This window comes from Mchenga conophoros, linkage group LG22, assembly GCF_057382185.1.
Source record: "Mchenga conophoros isolate Kocher_MC1m ecotype Shallow Benthic linkage group LG22, M_conophoros_male_GT1.1, whole genome shotgun sequence".
Classification (NCBI taxonomy): domain Eukaryota; kingdom Metazoa; phylum Chordata; class Actinopteri; order Cichliformes; family Cichlidae; genus Mchenga; species Mchenga conophoros.
This window is the reverse complement of record NC_140546.1, coordinates 30,960,443-30,980,056: the sequence shown is the minus strand read 5'-3', so window position 1 is coordinate 30,980,056 and position 19,614 is coordinate 30,960,443. Positions and strand designations below refer to the sequence as shown.

The window sequence follows — 19,614 nt, the reverse complement described above, 5'->3', positions numbered from 1 at the left end:
TGATGGTTCCTCGTCTCCCTCCTCTTTCTTGGGTTTCTGCTGCCTGAGGTATTCACTGAGCACTCGGTCAGTTGGGGCCATCTTCCCAATGTATTCTTGGATGTTCGTTGTCTCATCCTGGACTGTGGTGCTGACACTCACCAGTCCCCGGCCCCCTTCCTTCCGCTTAGCGTATAGCCTCAGGGTGCTGGACTTGGGGTGAAACCCTCCATGCATGGTAAGGAGCTTTCTTGTCTTTATGTCAGTCCCTCATCCTATCAAATAGGATGAGGGACCTATGGATATATATATATATATATATATATATATATATATATATATATATATATATATATATATATATATATACACATTGGGTGAATGTGCAGTAGTAGCAGCAGGCAGGTGAATTCTGTACATTACAGTTTTTCTCGATTGCTATAACACATTTCTTGAAACTACGCCTCATATCCTCACAACAGTAAACACAAATCCATAACCTCTCACTCAATTCCCCAAACATCCTATTTCCAGGTCAAAATGAAGCTCTACACCCAAAACTATTCACTCCTGCTGAAAAACCAAACTTTGCCCTCAGACATCAAACACAAGCCCTCAAAAACACACACACTACAACAGAGTTTTGCACACTGGTACAATTAATTCAAAACAATAGTTCCAAAACAATTAGGTTGCTTATGGTTCTCCCCTTCAAAACCCTTGTCACATGATAAACACAAAAGACGCAACCAATGTATGTACAGTGGCACATTGTCATTCATGTACTATACAGTACAACACACACCAGAAACATTATCCCACCTCAGCATCTTGTCTTTGGTCTGGGTCAGGCCAGAGAATCTCATCCACATCACAGGCTATATTGGCCCCAGCCAGGCAGCGGGGGTAAAATCCTCTTGCATGCCTGATCCACCCCTGGCATGCATCTACTGATATGTCTAGGCAGGCCTCTTCCATGGCCTGAAGGAGGTGAACACGGACATAAGGTTCTCGGTCATACACTTTCCACCGCCATGCCGAAAATAACTCCTCTATCGGGTTTAGAAAGGGAGAGTATGCAGGCAGAAAGATATTAGAAAACCTTGGGTTATTGGTAAACCAGTCACGAACCAGAGCAGCGCGATGGAAGCTGACGTTATCCCACACAACAACGTAGTGAGGCTGCTCTGGCTGTGCTGGTTCCCTGTAGTCCAGCTGGAACATATGTTGTCTTAAACCATCAAGAAAAGCAAGGAGAAGCATAGTGTTATAGGGTCCTAGTACGGCATGGTGGTGGAGTACCCCTCGTTGGCTGATGGCTGCGCACATAGTGACATTCCCCCCACGCTGACCAGGGACATTTACAATAGCCCGATGGCCAATTATGTTCCTCCCCCTTTTCCTTCTTTTGGTCAGGTTAAAACCTGCCTCATCCACAAAGATTATTTCATGGGGAACAGGCCGTCCTTCAATCTCAAAGATTCTCTGCAAAACACATAACACAGTAGAGTCAATCGGTACCCTGAACCACAGTTCAAGAGTGCTGAAATGGCAGCATAAACTGCCATGCTGTGATGGTACACAATACTTTATACAGTATCAAAACTCATACCTGAACATATTCCACACGTTGGTTCTTCACTCTGTTAGAGTTTTGTTCGAAAGGGACTCGGTATGCCTGTTTCATCCGGAATTGATTCTTTCGGAGGATGCGGTCAATTGTGGAGAGGCTGATGGCATTTATGCCTCGAAAAAGATGATCATCCTCAATCACTCTCCTTTGAATCTCTCGCAGGCGGATTACATTATTTGCAATTACCATGTTTACAAGTTCCCTCTCTTGCTCCTCCGACAAAAGCCTTAACCTGCCTCCACCAGGTGGTCATCTCTGTGTCCTACAAAAATAGAAGCACTCATTACTGGAACTGTCACACATTCATTTTACAGGAAAATAATGGAAACATACTGAAACTCAAGACACATAAGTTCAGTAACTTACAAGTTACTGTACAAAGCAGTCTTACTGCAAGTACACCTACCTGTTTTCCTCCCTGAAGGTTCTGATGATGGAGGCAACAGTGAAGCGACTCAAATTTGGTTGTACTCGTTGCCCAGCCTCCCTCATAGTCATCCCATGGACAAGGACATGGTCAACTAAAGTGGCTCGAATTTCATCCGAGACTGACTGTCTTCGTGCCCTTGCTCTTCCCCTTCCTTGTCGCCGTCGTTCTCCACCTCCACCTCCTTCACCACGTCCTCCTCCTCCTCTACCTCTCCCTCCTCCTCCACCACCTTCCTGTTGTCCTAGACCACCTCCTCCTCCTCTTCCACCACGTCCTCCTCTTTCACCATGTCCTCTTCCTCCACCACGTCCTCCTCCTTCACCACGTCCTCCTCTTTCACCATGTCCTCTTCCTCCACCACGTCCTCCTCCTTCACCACCTTCCTGTTGTCCTAGACCACCTCCTCCTCCTCTTCCACCACGTCCTCCTCTTTCACCATGTCCTCTTCCTCCACCATGTCCTCCTCCTTCACCACGTCCTCCTCTTTCACCATGTCCTCTTCCTCCACCACGTCCTCCTCCTCCTCCACCACCTTCCTGTTGTCCTAGACCACCTCCTCCTCCTCTTCCACCACGTCCTCCTCTTTCACCACGTCCTCCTCTTTCACCATGTCCTCTTCCTCCACCACGTCCTCCTCCTTCAACACATCCTCTTTCTCCACCACGTCCTCTTCCTTTGCATCTCTTTGGATCCATTGTTTCAAACCTGAATGAGCTGACTTTGGCCCTTTTATCTATCCATCGCAGGTTCTGATTGGTGTGTGCTAAATTTTGACTCCTAGTGTTTCCACCTGGTTAATTGTGTGCTAATTGAGCTCAAGCTATGCTGACTTAAGTTAACATTATTGCATGCTAGTGCTTTCTAAATGACTACATGGTGTAAGCACTGTAAAATGTAGGGATTTGTGTGTAGAGTTTTGCAGTAACAGTTCACCAAATTTGAGTCATGTGTCAAAGCAGGGAATAGTGTTTATAGTTCAGGGAAATGGGTGAGCTTTTTGAACAATAGCATTACGGTTTTGAAATTTTAGTTTAGAAGCCTGGTTATAGTGTTTAGGCAATCGAGAAAAACTGTAATATGAATAGACAATATAAACATGTTTAAAATTAAAGGAATTTGAAATGTACATTGTGCCTTGGTTTAGTGTCTGGAAGAGTCCTGCCTCAGTCAATTATAGATGATGTGAGATGATGTGAGCGGGCCGGTGTGTGTGTTTAGGGCACGGATGGCTTGGGGATAGAAGCTCCTCTTGAGTCTCTCTGTCCTTGCCCAGATGATGCGGAACCTTCTACCAGATTGCAGAAATTGGAAAAGTTTGTTGCCAGGATGGGACGGGTCCTTCAGTATCTGCGCTGCTCTAGTCCGGCATCTCCTGGTGTAGGTGTCCTGAAGCGGGGGGAGAGCAATCCTGCAGCAGCGTTCTGCTGTACGGATCACTCTCTGGAGAGCTTTTTGGTCCTTCACACAGCTGTTCCCAAACCACGATGTCATGTTCTGTGTGAGGATGCTCTCCACAGCGCCTGTATAGAAAATCCTGAGGATCTTTGGAGAGACCCTGAACTTCCTCAGTTGTCGTAGGTGATACAGGCGCTGCCTAGCCTTTTTGGTCTGGACCTGAATGTGGGAAGCCCATGTCAGGTCTGAGGAGATGTGAACACCAAGATACTTGAAGGACTGCACCCTCTCCACTGGAGCTCCATTGATGATAATGGGCTTGTAGTCTCTGTGCTGACCCCTTCTGAAGTCCACCACCAGCTCCTTGGTCTTGCCGACGTTCAGCTGGAGGTGGTTGTCCTGGCACCATGATGCCAGATTCTTCACTTCATCCATGTAGGCCGCCTCATCGTTGTTGGAGATGGCACCCAACACCACTGTGTCGTCAGCAAACTTCACAATGGTGTTGGAGCCATGGGTGGCCACACAGTCTGAAGTGTAGAGGGAGTGGAGCAGTGGCGAGAGGACACATCCCTGAGGTGCTCCTGTGTTGATCGTGATGCTGTTGGAGAAGCACCTGCCCACCCTCACCACCTGAGTTCTGCCAGTGAGGAAGTCCAACACCCATGCACACAGACGGCTGTTAAGTCCTAGATCCCTCAGCTTTGTGAACAGTCTGCAGGGCACTATTGTGTTAAACGCTGAACTGTAATCAACAAACAGCATTCGCACATAGTTACCCTGTTTCTTGTCCACGTGGCTGAGAGTGGTGTGTAGGACGTGGGCGATGGCATCCTCTGTGGATCTGTTGGATCTGTAGGCGAACTGCAGCGGATCTGTGGTGTCTGGGATGGAGGAAGAGATGGTGTTCTTCAGCAGCCTCTCAAACACCTTCATTACTACCGAGGTCAGTGCAACTGGCCGGTAATCGTTCAGGGATGAGGGTTTGCTGTTCTTGGGCACAGGGATGATGGTGGATCTTTTGAAGCATGTGGGGACCACAGACTTCGCCAGGGACTCGTTGAAGATGTAAGTGAACACACCTGCTAGCTGGTCAGCACAGCAGACGGCCGGTGATGCCGTCTGGCCCCGCCGCTTTCCTTGTGTTCACTCTCCTCAAAGCCGCTCGGACGTCATGCTCCGCAATGCTGGTCACCGGTCTCTCGCTGATGACGTCACTGTCCTCGGTAGTCAGGCGGTAGATAGAATTAGCCGCCTGGCTAACCTCGAAACGGGCGTAGAACTGATTCAGCTCGTTGGTGAATGCAGAGTCGGCGTTGATCGGCGCAGTGTCCCTGGCTTTGTAGTCCGTAATGGTGCATAGTCCGTGCCACATACTCCGTGTGTCCCCCTGGTGGAAGCGGGACTCCACACGTTCCCGGTACCGGCGTTTGGCATCTCTCACCGCACGCCGCACGCCGTACGAGGCCGCTTTGTAGGCGCTCATATCGCCAGTGGCGAGACCCGCGTTGTAGGAGGCGGTCCTGGCGTTTACTGCAGTGCGGATCGATCTCACAGCCTCAATGACTAAAGACCCATAGCCCTCACGCCTATAGTCAAATTCAAATTCAAATTCAAATTTTATTTGTCACACACACAACCATACACAGTATGACATGAGGTGAAATGCTTGTAGCTGTGCAATGTAGTGCCATTAAATGACAGTGGTTTTACAGTATTTACAAATTTACAGGTTATACAAAATTTACAGATTTAACTTAGAAATTTACAGTAAAAAAATGTGCAAATAGCAGAAAGAGATTATAAATTATAGGAAGTGTGCATGAAGAAAAACCAGAGTGCGTGTGGTGATGTGATGTGTGTGAGAGTCCAGTCTTATAGTGATGAGATGTGTATGTGAGAGTCCAGTCCTACACCTGGTTCAGGGCCCGAATAGCCTGGGGGAAGAAGCTCCTCCTCATTCTCTCTGTTTTGGCCTTAAGGGAGCGGAAGCGCTTCCCGGACCTCAACAGTGAGAAGAGTCCATTGTTGGGATGGGAGAGGTCCATCATAATCTTCCTAGCTTTGGTCTTGCACCGCTTGGTGTAGATGGACAGCAGGTCAGGGAGCTCTGATTGAATGATGCGTTCAGCTGAGCGCACCACTCTTTGCAGATCTCGTCTGTCCTGCTTGGTGCTGTTCCCAAACCAGGTGCAGATGTTTCCCGTCAGGATGCTCTCGATTTTGCAGGAGTAAAAGTTCTTGAGCACCTTCAGTGGCAGATGGAAGTCTCTAAGTCTTCTGAGGAAGAAGAGACGCTGACGGGCTTTCTTAACCAGGGTGTTGATGTGACAGGACCATGACAGGTCCTGAGTGATGTGGACACCCAGGTATTGGAAACTGTCCACTCTCTCCACTGGCGTGCCACTGATGATGAGGGGCTTGTAATTCCTCGGCTGCTTTGTAGTGAAGTCCACGATCAGCTTCTTAGTCTTGCTGACGTTTAGGAGGAGGTTATTCTCCTGGCACCAGGTCTCCAGGTTCCTAATCTCCTCCAGGTAGGCCGTCTCGATATTGTCGGAGATCAGGCCCACAACAACAGTGTCGTCAGCAAACTTGACAATGGAGGTGGTGTCTGATGTGGCTACACAGTCATAAGTGTACAGTGAGTACAGCAGGGGGCTTAAAACACAGCCCTGAGGCACCCCTGTGTTGAGTGAGATGGAGACTTGTTTTCCCACCCTCACTGATTGGGGTCTGTCTGTGAGGAAGTTGAGGATCCACTGACACAGTGATGAGCTGAGTCCTAGATCCGTCAATTTGGTGAAAAGCTTAGAGGGAATTATTGTGTTGAATGCTGAACTGTAGTCCACGAAGAGCATCCTAACATAATTGTCACGGTCCTGGGTCTCCTGACCCAGCGTTTTTAGTTTTTTGTGATGTTTGTATTATTGTACTTGTGTGTGAGTTATTCGATGGTTTCTAGTTTCGATCCCTTGCCCTTCATGTTTCTCTGTGTCCCCTCTGTTCTGTGTAAGTCTGTGTCTGCATGTTTGAGTTCCCCTCTGTGTCTCTCGGTTCTTAAAGTCCTCTGCCTTATGGTTTATGTCTCTGTGTTTCTTAGTTGCTGTCTCCACTGTGTCAAGTTCGCGTCTCTGTGTGATCCTTCCTGTTTTACTTTGAAGGTCCGTGTCTTATGTGAATGTGTCCTGCTTTGCTTGTCTCGTCAGTCCTGATTTCTCCCAGCTGTGCCCTCCTTCTGTGTCTCATTCCCCTCGTTACTCCCCAGTGTATTTAAACCCTGTGTTTCTCTGAGTCAGTGTTGCGTCGTCCCTCATGCTGTGTGGATCTCCCTGTGTTTCTCTGTGGGTTTAGTTTGTGAGTTTACAGTTTAGTTTGCTTTGTATGACTTTCTCCTGCCAGCGAATAAAGCTGAGTTCTTTGTAGTGATGGTGAGATGAAGCCTCATGATGAACTGAAGCTTTCCATCCAATTGGTCGACTCATGGTTCGAAGCATTGTGATGATTCATTTGCTCTACTGCGCCATCAAGTGGACAATTCAAGTGAAGCGGGCTCTTTGATTATAATGATGTGTAAACCTTATGTACATCTGGATAATGACACAAACTAGTGTTTGGTGCTTCACTTTTTAATAAACTAAAAGACAGAAATCAGATTATAGGATGTGTAGTGTTGTTTATTTATATTTTGGTGTTTATCATTTGTGATATTTATTACTGTGTGCATACTTTATTAGGAGAGACAAAATTAAAAAAAAAAAAAAACATCTCTTCCTTGCTGGTTCCATCGAAGAAGAAATGCACAAGTAACTATGTAGCACGTACGTAATCCAATTCCACAACACGGTGTGATGGGGAATCAGCTGTTTTCCTGCCCATGTTATTTCGAATCTGGCGCGAACCGGTGAACCAGTCCCTGAATCAGTCACGTGGTACGGACTGCCCGCGAGGCCTCGAACGTCACTGCCTACGTAATCAAAGCAAGCCTCGATACGCGCTTCAGAAAAACGCCCCCGCGATTACCCGACGCACGATTCGAAGCTTCGACACACAGGACACATCACTAGTTCTTTGTGTTTAAACTTTGTGCCTGAGTGCCTGCCTTTTGGGTCCAACTCCTTCCCACCGCACAGCGATTCATGACAATAATTGCCTCTGCCAGTGTCCAGGTGACTCAGGGATGTGTGGAGCAGGTGAGATATGGCATCGTCTGTGGAACGATTGGTCCAGTAAGCAAATTGAAGTGAGTCGATGGTGGCAGGAAGTGAAGAAGTGATTTGATCTTTCATCAGTCTTTCAAAACACTTCATCACAATTGAAGTCAGTGCTACTGGACGGTAGTCATTGTGGCAAGCGGGCTGCTGTTTCTTTGGAACAGGGACAATGATGGACTGTTTGAAGCACGTGGGAGGGAGAGCCAGGGAGAGGTTGAAGATCTCCGTGAACACCGGTGCTAGCTGGTCAGCGCAGGCTCTCAGAACCCGGCCAGGGGTTGCATCTGGTCCTGCTGCCTGAAGGTGTTCCTCACGGCATGCTCTGTGATGAGAATGCATTGTCTTCACTGGTGCACTCCGAGTGTGCGCAGCCGTTTGTTGTTTTAATTGCCGCGGTGTCGAAGCGAGCGTAAAACGTGTTCAGCTCATCAGCCAGTGAAGCGTCGGCATTCATCATTGACGAAGTGTTTGTTGATGTGTGAGAGCCTCATGCAGCTCACATAAGGCAGTATCCGAGTCCGCGTGAGGCGGAATGTAAACAGTGCAGGCAATGACCGCAGTGAATTCCCGAGGGAGATAGAAAGGGCAACATTTAACGATCAAAAGTTCCAGAATGGGTGAGCAAGAGCGTGTGAGATGTTTGTGCTGTCGCACCATCTGTTGTTCACCATCAAACACACTCCACCACCTCTTTTCTTCCCCGACTCCATTGTCCTGTCCATGCGGTAAACCGAAAAGAACCCCGCCGGCTGCACGGTGCGGTCTGGTATCGCTGGGTTCAGCCAAGTCTCGGCGAAGCAGAGGAGGTTGCAGTCCCGAATGTCTCTCTGCAACTTAGTTCTGGCTCTGAGGTCATCAAGCTTGTTCTCGATGGATTGAACATTGGCTAGCAGGATACTGGGCATGGGTGCGCTGTGCGCGCGAGCCCATAGCCTGTTCCTGATGCCGGTTCGTTTCCCTCGAGGCCGTCGCTTAGGGTCGCGTCCTTTGTTCTCTCTTAGGATCTCCTTTGGCCAGGTTGGGTCCGGAGTTAAACATGGTGAAATGTTTGTGTATTGTAGACCAATAGAAACCAGAGTGTCTCTACTGTAGCGAATTTGTGTGTTTTGCATGATGCCCATTATGGCAGATATAGCCACGGTCTGAGTAACCCCCTTATTTAGGCCACTCACACACGGACTCTATTCAGACCAAAGTCTTTTTTTTGCACTACTTTCAAGCACTTTGCAAGTTGTCCTCTAATGTGTGGCTTTCTCTTATTTTTGTTCATATGTTTGTATCGTGTTTGTATATATATCTCCTATTTGCTATTCATCCCCACTGTCAACTATGAATATTTCATTCTGGCACACTTGGTGTAGAGCACCCATCTCTGTATTCATGGTCTCATTTACTGGTTTTATGTGCTCATTTTGATTTTGTGGTCATTAATTAAGCCTTTTTAACATATTCACTGTAGCTCTGAGCTTTAGACAATACTCAACCGAGTTGCGTGTGAGATTACAAATACCAGACACAGTAAAATTGGGCATTAAATGATCTTTAAACTTCCATTAACAAATGCGCTGGTGTGAGAATTGTTCATGGTAAGAGTGCTGAATTCCCAGCTTTTGAGTGGTCTTGTAATCTTCCTCCTGCTTTCCTCAATTACTTAGAACATTTTGGGCAGTAAGAATGCATCTGAAGCAGATTATCTCGTCTTATGTGAATGTATGTTTCTGAATGTGAAAAACGGCAAGTTGGAACAGTGTCCTGACCCTGGTTCATATGTAAAATCATCTAAGAGAGGGCCAACTCTTAGTACAGTTTGTGCCGACAGGACTGACAGGAAATTACATGCTTTTGCAGAGCATGCTTTTGCAGGCGAAAAGTGAAACTAAGCAGAGTGTTTGATCGAAACTTAAAGTGTGTGTGACGTCTATATAAATGACTAGCCTTCCTGTTTTGTGCTTCAGACCTTGGGTTGTGTGTTATGAGAAAGGTCTCCATATCCAGATATGTAAAATAAAGATCATTTTTTGAGTTTGACCACTTTGAGCCTTGTGTCTTTTTGGCCCTAAGAATCTAAAAGAACCCTTTTTAATAGGAGCTGACCGGGTGCCGCAGGAACAAAGGGCTGGCCAGTAGCAGTGAGAATGTGAATTCAATAGTCTTTCAGAAAATCATGCAGAAATCCACAAGAAAAAAGAATTAGCCACTTAATCTGACTGATTTCTTTCTCTGTGGTGAAAACAGGGTACCATCATCCTCAGAGCCTGATTGCTTAAAGCAAAAACTCAAAAGGCAGGGGAAGGTAAACAGGACCCAAGACACAGGAGACAACTTACCAATAAAACAAAACAGGAAATGAATTATAACCACATCTGATGTACTAAACATGGGTGAACTTTACAAAAGGAAAACACAAGATATTAAAGAGCGAAAACTGGTAATTTCAGAAAATACAAAAAAACTCACACATAATAAAGTCAAATTTAAACAGCAAACTGTAAAGACCTCAGAGAACATAAAAAGACAGTAACTTAAAACCTAAAAGAAAATTAAAGAAATAAAATTAGATTTTTTTTTTTACTATAAATCAGCCAAAGCCTAATCCAGAATGTAATCAGTAATTTAAAGCACTGGCTCCAGCCCCATTGATCATGATACCATAGCAGTACTTTTAAATGACTTGGTGGCAGAACACTGACATCTAAAGAGAGATTAAAAAAAGAATTCTCATGTAAGACAACTGACTTGAAAGCATGACAGAAGACTAACGCACTGATGAAATCTTCAGTGTTACAAAATCCATGCGTACCAGTGCAGTCTGACTGGCCCATTGCTCATGCATATGTGTTAAGGGACCCATGGACTCAGGTACAGGAGGCATCAGACCGTCAAGCTCCATGGCTTTTAAATCTATTTGTTTACTCTAGGGGCTTAGTTTTCTTCTCTCCAAAACAGATCGATCTACTGGGAATGCTACTGGTGTTGTTATGATGTTTGCCTGGGTGCTGCTCTGCTGGTAGCAACAGCTCCTTCAGATTCACAAGATGCTGACACAGTGATACAAAGTTCTACAATTAACTCAGCATGGGAACCACAAAGCACCAGCCACCTTGCCATACAAATTTGGATCTTGGAATGAGATAGTGAGTCATTGTAGTGTTCAGATAGTCTGAGCCCAGTCCAAAACAAGAGAAAAAAGTAGCACTGACCGTATTATAAATTTTATTTATTTAGTTATAATTCTGACCTTTTTTGTTTGCCATACTGAGAGAAAGAGGCAATCACTGTATGAAACATTAATTTTTACTGAAGCTATTTGAAATGGTCTAAAATACATTAAGGTGACATCTGTGTCCACATAGATGTGTTAGATATTGCTAAATTAACTTGTATTTTATTATTATTTCATATGCATCCGATGAAGAGCCCAAAAGAAGAATTTTGCCCAGGAAACTCAAATCCAGTAAATTTGGCTATTAATTATAGTAATGATAATTACTCACTGCCAGGGCTGGACTGGGACAAAAAATTGACCCGGGCATTTTGACTAGAGATCGGCCCACCAGGCATTATAGGAAAAACCATAAAGCCTTTGAATGAAAACAAACGTTGTTGTGACAATGATGTACACTGTCTTGTTGGTATATATGCACAAGTCTAATAAACCTACACCATCCTCCATATTCTGGTATTCTAAATCGTACTTAGCAGAAACCAAAAGACTGCTTGGTCGAGTTAACCTCCTAAACTATCTACAACACATGGTGGAAACCTGACATTAAGGCTACGTTCACACTGCAAATCCGACTTTTTTTGACCCTATGCGACCCATATCCGATCATGGTATGACAGTGTGAACGGCACAAATCCAATATTTTCAAATCCGATCTGGGTCACTTTCGTATGTGGTACTGAATCAGATACATATCCGATGTTCCAGAAAGCGACTGCTGTGTGAATGGTCAAGTCGCATTAAATCCGTCTTTTACATCACTGACACAAGACAGACACCAATTATCAGCGCCAGAGAATCGCCTGATAAGACATCGCGAACGCTTCCTGGCCATCCGGTGAAACTGCTGGGAAGACAACGTTGGAGAAACGTTAACATTTTATTTGGACTGCATAATCTGCAGATTCTGACAGAAATGTGCAACTATCATTTGAAGCACCGCTCCTCTAAAACAGCAATAAGGATAATTATTAGGTTATTTACATTATTATGTAAATAACAAAATAAGTTAAAGCAAAAATTGGGAAACGTAAAGTCCGAAGTCTTTATTAAGGGCCATCAGTCAAACAATATTGTTTGCTCTGGGTCTAAACAGAGCGCGTTGTATGTGATGTCTTCTTTTGCGCATGCGGGCCGCTTTGAGCGTTCACACTAGAGCGCCTTTGCCGTCACATTTTATTTGTAGTGTGAACAAGCAGACAAAAAAATCGGATTTGATCAAAAAATCGGAATTGAGCATTAAGACCTGCAGAGTGAACGTAGCCTTTGACAGAAAAGACTAAAGGTGAGACATGACCATTACTGAATATTAAAAATAATAAATGACAGATTTAGTGATATTTTCATAAACTATTCATTTACCACATCAATAAACAGCATGGCAGGGCAAAATATTTTTTCTAACATGGCAACCTTTAAAAAGTGACATAACATGACTTTGGTTGTAAGATTCAGATAATGATTTATTAAAAGCCAAACAGTTTAAATGAGAATAAGAAAGAAAAATATATTTTCTGCCCCCCTTTCCCTATTAATGCCCTACCTGGCCCCCCTGGCAAAACTTTGTTTGACCCGCCCCTGCACAGTTACCAGCTGCCAGCTACTTAGAAAAGGATCTTTGTGTTATTTGTCTCTCAGAAACAGTTCATAACTTCCCTTCAACTCATTCGTGTCACCTAAAAGGTAAACCTGTTTCTCCGTCACCTGTTCAGCTCTGATGATTCAGTAAGGACATCTCCTGGATTCATCTTCATGTTTCCCTCTCTCCAGATATCCAAACAAGAGAGTGATATTATACCCCTCTTGTCAAACTGACAGGTCATGAATTATTCATGAGCTCCGGAAGTAATTAAGGAAGTAATAAAAATATGATATTCATAAAAATATGATATTCATAAAAATATGATATTCCTAAAAATATAATTGATTATTTAGAAAGTTTCTTATATATCAAAATAGCATTCTTTTATTTCTTTAAGCAATTTAAAAAAAATTAATTTTTTTATGCTCAAAAAACGCCATCTGGTGGCGGGTCAGTGTGTGTGTGCGCGCGCCCGCGCGCCCGAGGCTGTGTGTCTGGGCGCGCGGGGGCGCGCCCGTGTCTCCGGACCGTGCTCTCTCGGGCTCCGTGCTCATGTGTTTAAAAATGTATTAAACCATATTAAAATTGTTTAGTTAAACTTGTGCTTTTGTAACGTTCAGTATGGCCACAAACACATGCTGCATGCCTTGGGGGAAAACTTTAATTCGATTTATATGCATTTTAAAAAAAATTATTATTATATTATTATATTCTCATACAGTGAGAGTGTTACATTGTGACAGTTTCCATAAAAGTCTGCAAATTCTCTGAACAGGTAGCCATGAAGCAGCCTTTTTTTTTTAAGATTAATTACACTTAATATTATTTGTATGTAGGGATGGGTATCGAAAACCGGTTCTTGTTGAGAACTGGTTCCCACTGTTTCAATTCCTTGGAATCGTTTGCCACTTTTAAAAACGATTCCCTTATCGATTCCAGTCGCCCCGAATGACGTCATCACGTTGAGTAGCGTCTTTTACCCAGTAGGAAACACGGCGCCTGAGCGGCACAAACGCTCAAAAGTTTGGTTACACTTTATGAGAAAGGATGACAACAGGGCAACGTGCAATACTTGCAAAGTAGAGATTTCATCAAAGGGAGGAAACACTACGAATATGCAAAAGCATTTGCTCAAAAAACACGCGATTGCTTTCAACGAATGTCGTGTTTTTGATCCGCTCCGGACTAGCGAAGCTCAACCCAGCAGCAGCGGTAGCGTTTCCACGTCCTCTCCCGTTAATACTGCAGGTAACTAATCAATTAGCATTGCATATTATGTTAGCGCGATTTACCTTATTACAAAACCTGCTATTACTGTGCGTTGCATTTAGATAACCATGATGAGAGAGACAGAGTCTGGCTGGCTCAGATGCTGGCAGTTCTCGCTGCAGTCTACCGGTAGCGTCTCCTTTCAGGCCAGGATAGACGAATGTCACCCAGCAGTGTCTAAGTTTGTGGTCAAAGGCTTGCACCCATTTGCCACAGCAGATGCCCCCGATTTCACTTTGGTAAGTGAATATGTTTAATTGTAGGCAGGGACATTACTGGATATTCTTGTGTAATTGCTACAGAATAATTTATGTTAAACTTTGTTATTGCTACAGGAGAATATTTATTTTATTATTTTACATATACATTTTTTTTCCTGGGGACCCTGTGACACCCCATTGAAGAGCCGTAGGCTGTGAATCTCTTAAGATCTCACTGTTGGGTTTGTAAGGCCATGTTACTCCTAAATTTCTATCTTGTTCAAAGAGAAGATATAAAACAAAGTTCTAAGCTAATCGACTTTAGTGTTCTCCTTTTTTTTAAAAAAAGAATCGATAAGAGAATTGATAAGGAATCGAATCGTTAAACAGAATCGAAAATGGAATCGGAATCGTTAAAATCTTATCAATACCCATCCCTATTTGTATGGCCATATCACAACAACAGCATAGCCTTAAACCAGGTTTGGAGTAAAGAGAACTGGACATATAGTTTCTTTTTTGGGTTACTTTGAAGTGAAGAAAGTTAACTTGTTTAGAACTGTGATCAAGGATAACACGTAAAATATTGAACGTTTCAATATAAAAACTGTACAAACTCCAGAAAAGTGGCAACTGAGGTGGCAAAATTGCAGGCAATTTTTACTTAAGTAGAAGTACAGCTGCTAGTGTCAAAAACACTCGAGTAAAAGTTTGATAAAGTATCGGGTCAGAAATGTGCTCAAATTGAGGAAGTCAAAGTAGTAACCTAACTGAACCTTGTGCTATAATAAAAAATAAAATAATATTAGTAGATAGGACTACAAACTTAGTCTGGTGGTAAAAAGCACAAAGGCCTCAGGGGGACATTTGGCAGCCAGGGTTAGAGCTCAGACACCTGGAGCCTGGGGGTTGGGGCTAACAACACTGACTGGTAAAAGAATCTAACATCCAAGTGTTACATGGTGTTGCAGGTGACAAAAAGCCATAAACCACTGTTTAGAGGTTGTTGTGGAAGTTTTCCATTTAATAAAGCCTGCAGACAAGCGATGAGCGGTAGCTAACATTCTTTAATCAAGACAAAGAACAGAAATCGAGCTTGGTGAGGGACTGCCATTGCTGGGGCAGAGGGTGAGCAGAGTCTCTCACTGAGCATGGCTCTCAGTTAAATACCTCCTACAGGAAAGAAGGCAGTACACAGCTGTTTTCACACCTTTTGTCTTTCCCCCAACTTCCTTACCAGACCCCACTGTCTGTCAAACTGTTTAAATGGGGTGTGAGGCAGACATGCTAAAACAGTGACCTAAAAGCATTACCAATAAACAATGTGATCAATACATAAATGAAAGAAATGCAGCTGATAAAAAAGCCATAAACTACTTCCATTTGTTTAGTGGTGATTGCCAGTTTAGTTGGGTTTTTTGAGACAGAGAGTGAGAGATCCTGTCCTACATTACTTTAAAAAAAGAAGATATTTTCAGAGCTGTTGATATATGAAGCTCTGAGCATTGAGTGTTGCATTGTGAGAGTTTCAGTAAAAAGCCTGCAAATTATTGCATTTATACTGGAGAGCAAAGAAAAATTAAATTCTACTTGTACTATGGAAAATCAGTTTCATAAAAGCTACATAAACAGAGCTGAAGAAGACTGCGTTTGTAAAACTAGCGGTAACGTCTGAGAATTATAAGTTATAAGACTGTTTCTGCTATCGATACAATTTGTGTTGTTAATCCTGAATGATTCACGGTGACAGCATCATGAGAAGAAGGTCATTTTACTCCACACACACACATTTGGAAAATCACATAGTTTGACCATAAAAATTCCCAGAATAATTAGTATTTGAGATTGCTGAAGCAACATCACTAAAGAAAAATATCCTTGCATGTCACTTTCGTTTAAAAATATAAAAAATGTGAAGTTTTTTTTATGTAAAACATAAAAACAACAAAACTTAAGACCTTAAGAATCTCCTTATGAATTTTGTGAATATCTAGATCATTGGTGTTTGGATTTGAGGGTCAACAGGGCGAACACTGAGGCTGGGTATTAGAAATACAACATGGCAACATGAGACATGTTAACTCTGAGAACACTAACATCTAGTTTAACACGTGAGAGGTAAAAGCATAACAGAAGCTAAAAAGGAGTTGCTTGTCTCTAGATTAGTTAAAATAAATTGAAAATAAACTGATTTGAACAGGTTTGATGCATTATACAAAAAAAGGTTCATGATATAGTTCACATGATCTAAGCAAGAGTGACTCGGAATCTCAAATGTTAAAGTACACTTACTGATTGTACTTTTACTACATGAGCTAATGTAGATGCTCTAAAAGCACGCTGGCTGAAAAAGAACCACACGTTTGGAGAAACTGTGCTGTAACTTCTCATGCTATGAAGTTTTCTGACAAAAGTGAATTGAAAACTTATGCTGTACAGCTTACTAAGGGGTCCTTTGCTGGGCCATGTGCAATTACACAAAAGAACAAGTTAAATTTCACCATAACACTGCTGCCCTCAGATCCAGATGCAGTCTTCTGTACTTGTTTCATTGGAACAGTAAAGTACCATAACAAAGAAATGAGTACACCTTTGTAGATATCACTGATATAGAGTTTTTCATGTTTTACATACAGACTTTCTCATTTAAACCATGGTGACTTAAAAGTTTAGCAGCAAGACACTTGTTTCCTTTGTTCCATCAAACATTTCTTTCAGCCATCTGTGTTTATCAGAGCGATATGTGACTAATTTTTTATTGAATTACCAGAAAGTACACAAATACAAGAATAAATATTTTATTTATTTATCAAAGATACATAATTACACATTGATACAATGAACAAGGTGTCTATAAAAATTACACATGGTGTAAGAAAAACATTATAACATACAAATAAGTGTTTTAAGATAATCTGACATACTTTAAAAGCATAAGAATAAAAGTTTTTTTTTTTTAAAAATCATGTTCTTTGATGATCACATTACATGTATCACATTTCTTAAAGCATAACGTAGGGTGTTCACAAAAACAGTTTTATGATTACTTTTTCCACAGTGCTTGTATGCCTCTTGCAAAACTATGTACTTATCACCATATGACATAATAACTCACGATTATGCAAGACCAGCCATGAAATGTCCGTCACACAGCCTCGGGCGCGCGCGGGCGCGCGCACACACACACACTGACCCGCCACCAGATGGCGTTTTTTGAGCATAAAAAAATTAATTTTTTTTAAATTGCTTAAAGAAATAAAAGAATGCTATTTTGATATATAAGAAACTTTCTAAATAATCAATTATATTTTTAGGAATATATTTTTAGGAATATCATATTTTTAGGAATATCATATTTTTATTACTTCCTTAATTACTTCCTACTCCGGAAGTAATTACTTCCGGAGCTCATGAATAATTCATGACCTGTCAGTTTGACAAGAGGGGTATAATATCACTCTCTCAAACAATATCATGACCAGCAGCTTTTAAGGCTTTGGCTCCAGCAAACATCAGCTGATACTAGAAATTAATATTAAATACATTCTAACAACAGCTTATCAAGCTTAAATGTGCTGCTGTTGTTTACCCGCTGGTTTCCTCTTTCTGGGCAAAGTGGGCAATAAACAAATTAGAGAGAAAAGCCGATCAGCTGATCATTTATCAGTTTCATGATTGAAGTATCAACAGGAGAGGGAGGGGGGAGAGAATGAGAGAAGTAATATTAATATTTTCTCTCAATACATGATGATTCCGTTTTTACAGAACAGTTGGCAACTCTAATAACTAATTGTGAATAAAATAAAGTTCACTATCAGTAATATCATAGCACCCGTCTAGCAGTATAAAAAAATCCGTCATGCTATACGCAGTACGAGTTATTTTAACTGGGAGGAAATAAAAATGTGAAAATAAACTACAACTAAACTTGGTTTATATCTGACCCACTCAGACCAACTTCTCACCTGCCCCTCGGACCGGCCGCGCCTCATGTCTCTCCTCCTCCTGCCTCCCTTATCCCTGATCCACCTGCTGGCCTCCACCACTTGCTAATGTTACTGAAACTGTGGAAGCTCCGCCATAGAAAACAACTGAGTTCTTTTTCCACATCTACCAACATCTGGCCAATCTGGCCACCACCTGTCATTGTTTACAAAAAACAAAGCAAAACGAAACGAAAAATCCCCATCTGCCCACCAGGCAAATGCCCAGTATGCCCCGTGGCCAGTCCAGCTATGCTCACTACTGCTAGTACTGCTCACTACTGAATTATACTGCTAATTGGGAATAAAATTGATGAACGCCAGAAAATAATTTGGATCATGTCTTTATGAGACGTAATATCATCACCTGAGCTCTGTAAAGCTATTTAAATATTGCTAGATTATTGTCCTCCCTTAACAAACATGCTACTTCTATCTATACAGAAACTTGGTGGCTTACTGTGTAAGTCACATTTATAAGGAAAAGATTCATAATCAGGGAAGATCATAATCGGGGTATGTCCACATTAATAAGTGACAGAGAGCGGAACTAACAGCCCTCCCGTTGTTCAATAAAAATGATTTAAATATAGCTCATCCGAGGGTTACTCACACTTTAACGATGGTATGGAAACCAAAGGATCCACAGAGAAAATGTGTTTTCTTAAATTGTGTAATCTGTAGTCTATGAGGCAATAAACCAGCTTTGTCCCGGTGTGACTGATTTCGAAATGGGTGGTTTCCAAACTCGAACATGGGTATGTGAGGAACTCTGCGCAAACCACGCCTCTCCACACCTTTGTCAGAGATGACGGTATCACGTTCCCTGGTAGCAAACGAGTATGTCACGCTTGTTACCTGTGAGTGAAACGGTGAAAAAGCTCTCACCGATAGAGTCTACGCATCGTTTGTACGTGTATTATATGAAACTGAACCAGAAAGCAATTTCCTCGTAGATCGGGTAAGTCATTTATAAAAGTATCATATTTTACCAGATGATGCGGTAAAAACAGCTTAATCTTCGCTGATGTTATTTTTTTTATTATCTTATAAGTGAATAGAAATGAGACATGGCTAAGTGTGTTGTAATGTTGCTTTATATATGATGACTTTCTAAACTATAACTTGTTATACTTTGCTGATTATATCACCACACACTCTGTCTGCAGATTGTTAATGTTTCCCAGTCAAACATCTAGAATGATTTCAAAATTAAAGGTGCTGGTTTTCCTGCTGTTTTTCACTGGTATTGGTGTGTATGTCAAAACGGGCTACCAATTGACTCATTATGCTGTGGACCAAAAGCTGTGTGCTTGCATAAAATGTTTATCAGAGGATAAGCAGTTGCTTCTGGATCGATCGAATAGAAGTGTTCAACCATTTTTGACTGCAAACTTAAACCTCTCACAGAATGAATTCAACTGGTGGAAGGTAAGTAGTCACCAGGAAAGGATGACATTTTTACACCCCCCCCTCAGCTCATTTGGTCTAACAACAAAGTTTATTTGAAATGTCTGACAGGATTTGCAGGCTGAAAGCCGTAGCTTCAGAGTTTATGAAACAACAGTGGCCAACTTGTTTCAGATCTTCCCACAGAATCCAGATGTTATACAACCCAAATATGACCACTGCAGGACTTGTGCTGTGGTGGGTAATTCTGGTAATTTAAGGAGATCGCATTATGGACCGCTGATAGATTTACATGA

At 42.5% G+C, this 19,614-nt stretch overlaps 1 protein-coding gene and 1 pseudogene across 2 annotated transcripts in view; one reads left to right on the top strand and one right to left on the bottom strand.

Moving 5' to 3' along the window:
• Positions 1-446: 446 nt before the first annotated feature.
• On the bottom strand, positions 447-2,194 carry LOC146549722 (uncharacterized; annotated as a pseudogene).
• Positions 2,195-18,775: 16,581 nt separating this feature from the next.
• LOC146549721 (CMP-N-acetylneuraminate-beta-galactosamide-alpha-2,3-sialyltransferase 1-like) overlaps positions 18,776-19,614 on the top strand; it is a 3,687-nt gene continuing 2,848 nt past the window's right edge. The window contains exons 1-3 of one of the 2 annotated variants that reach the window (XM_085261916.1): positions 18,776-18,869; positions 19,078-19,339; positions 19,430-19,614. The exon at positions 19,430-19,614 is cut by the window's right edge and continues 12 nt beyond it. In XM_085261916.1, coding sequence (XP_085118042.1) covers positions 19,085-19,339; positions 19,430-19,614 — 440 coding nt within the window. In that variant the 5' untranslated portion in view covers positions 18,776-18,869; positions 19,078-19,084. The remainder of the gene's footprint in view (positions 18,870-19,077; positions 19,340-19,429) is intronic. The other variant, XM_085261917.1, reaches the window with a different exon arrangement.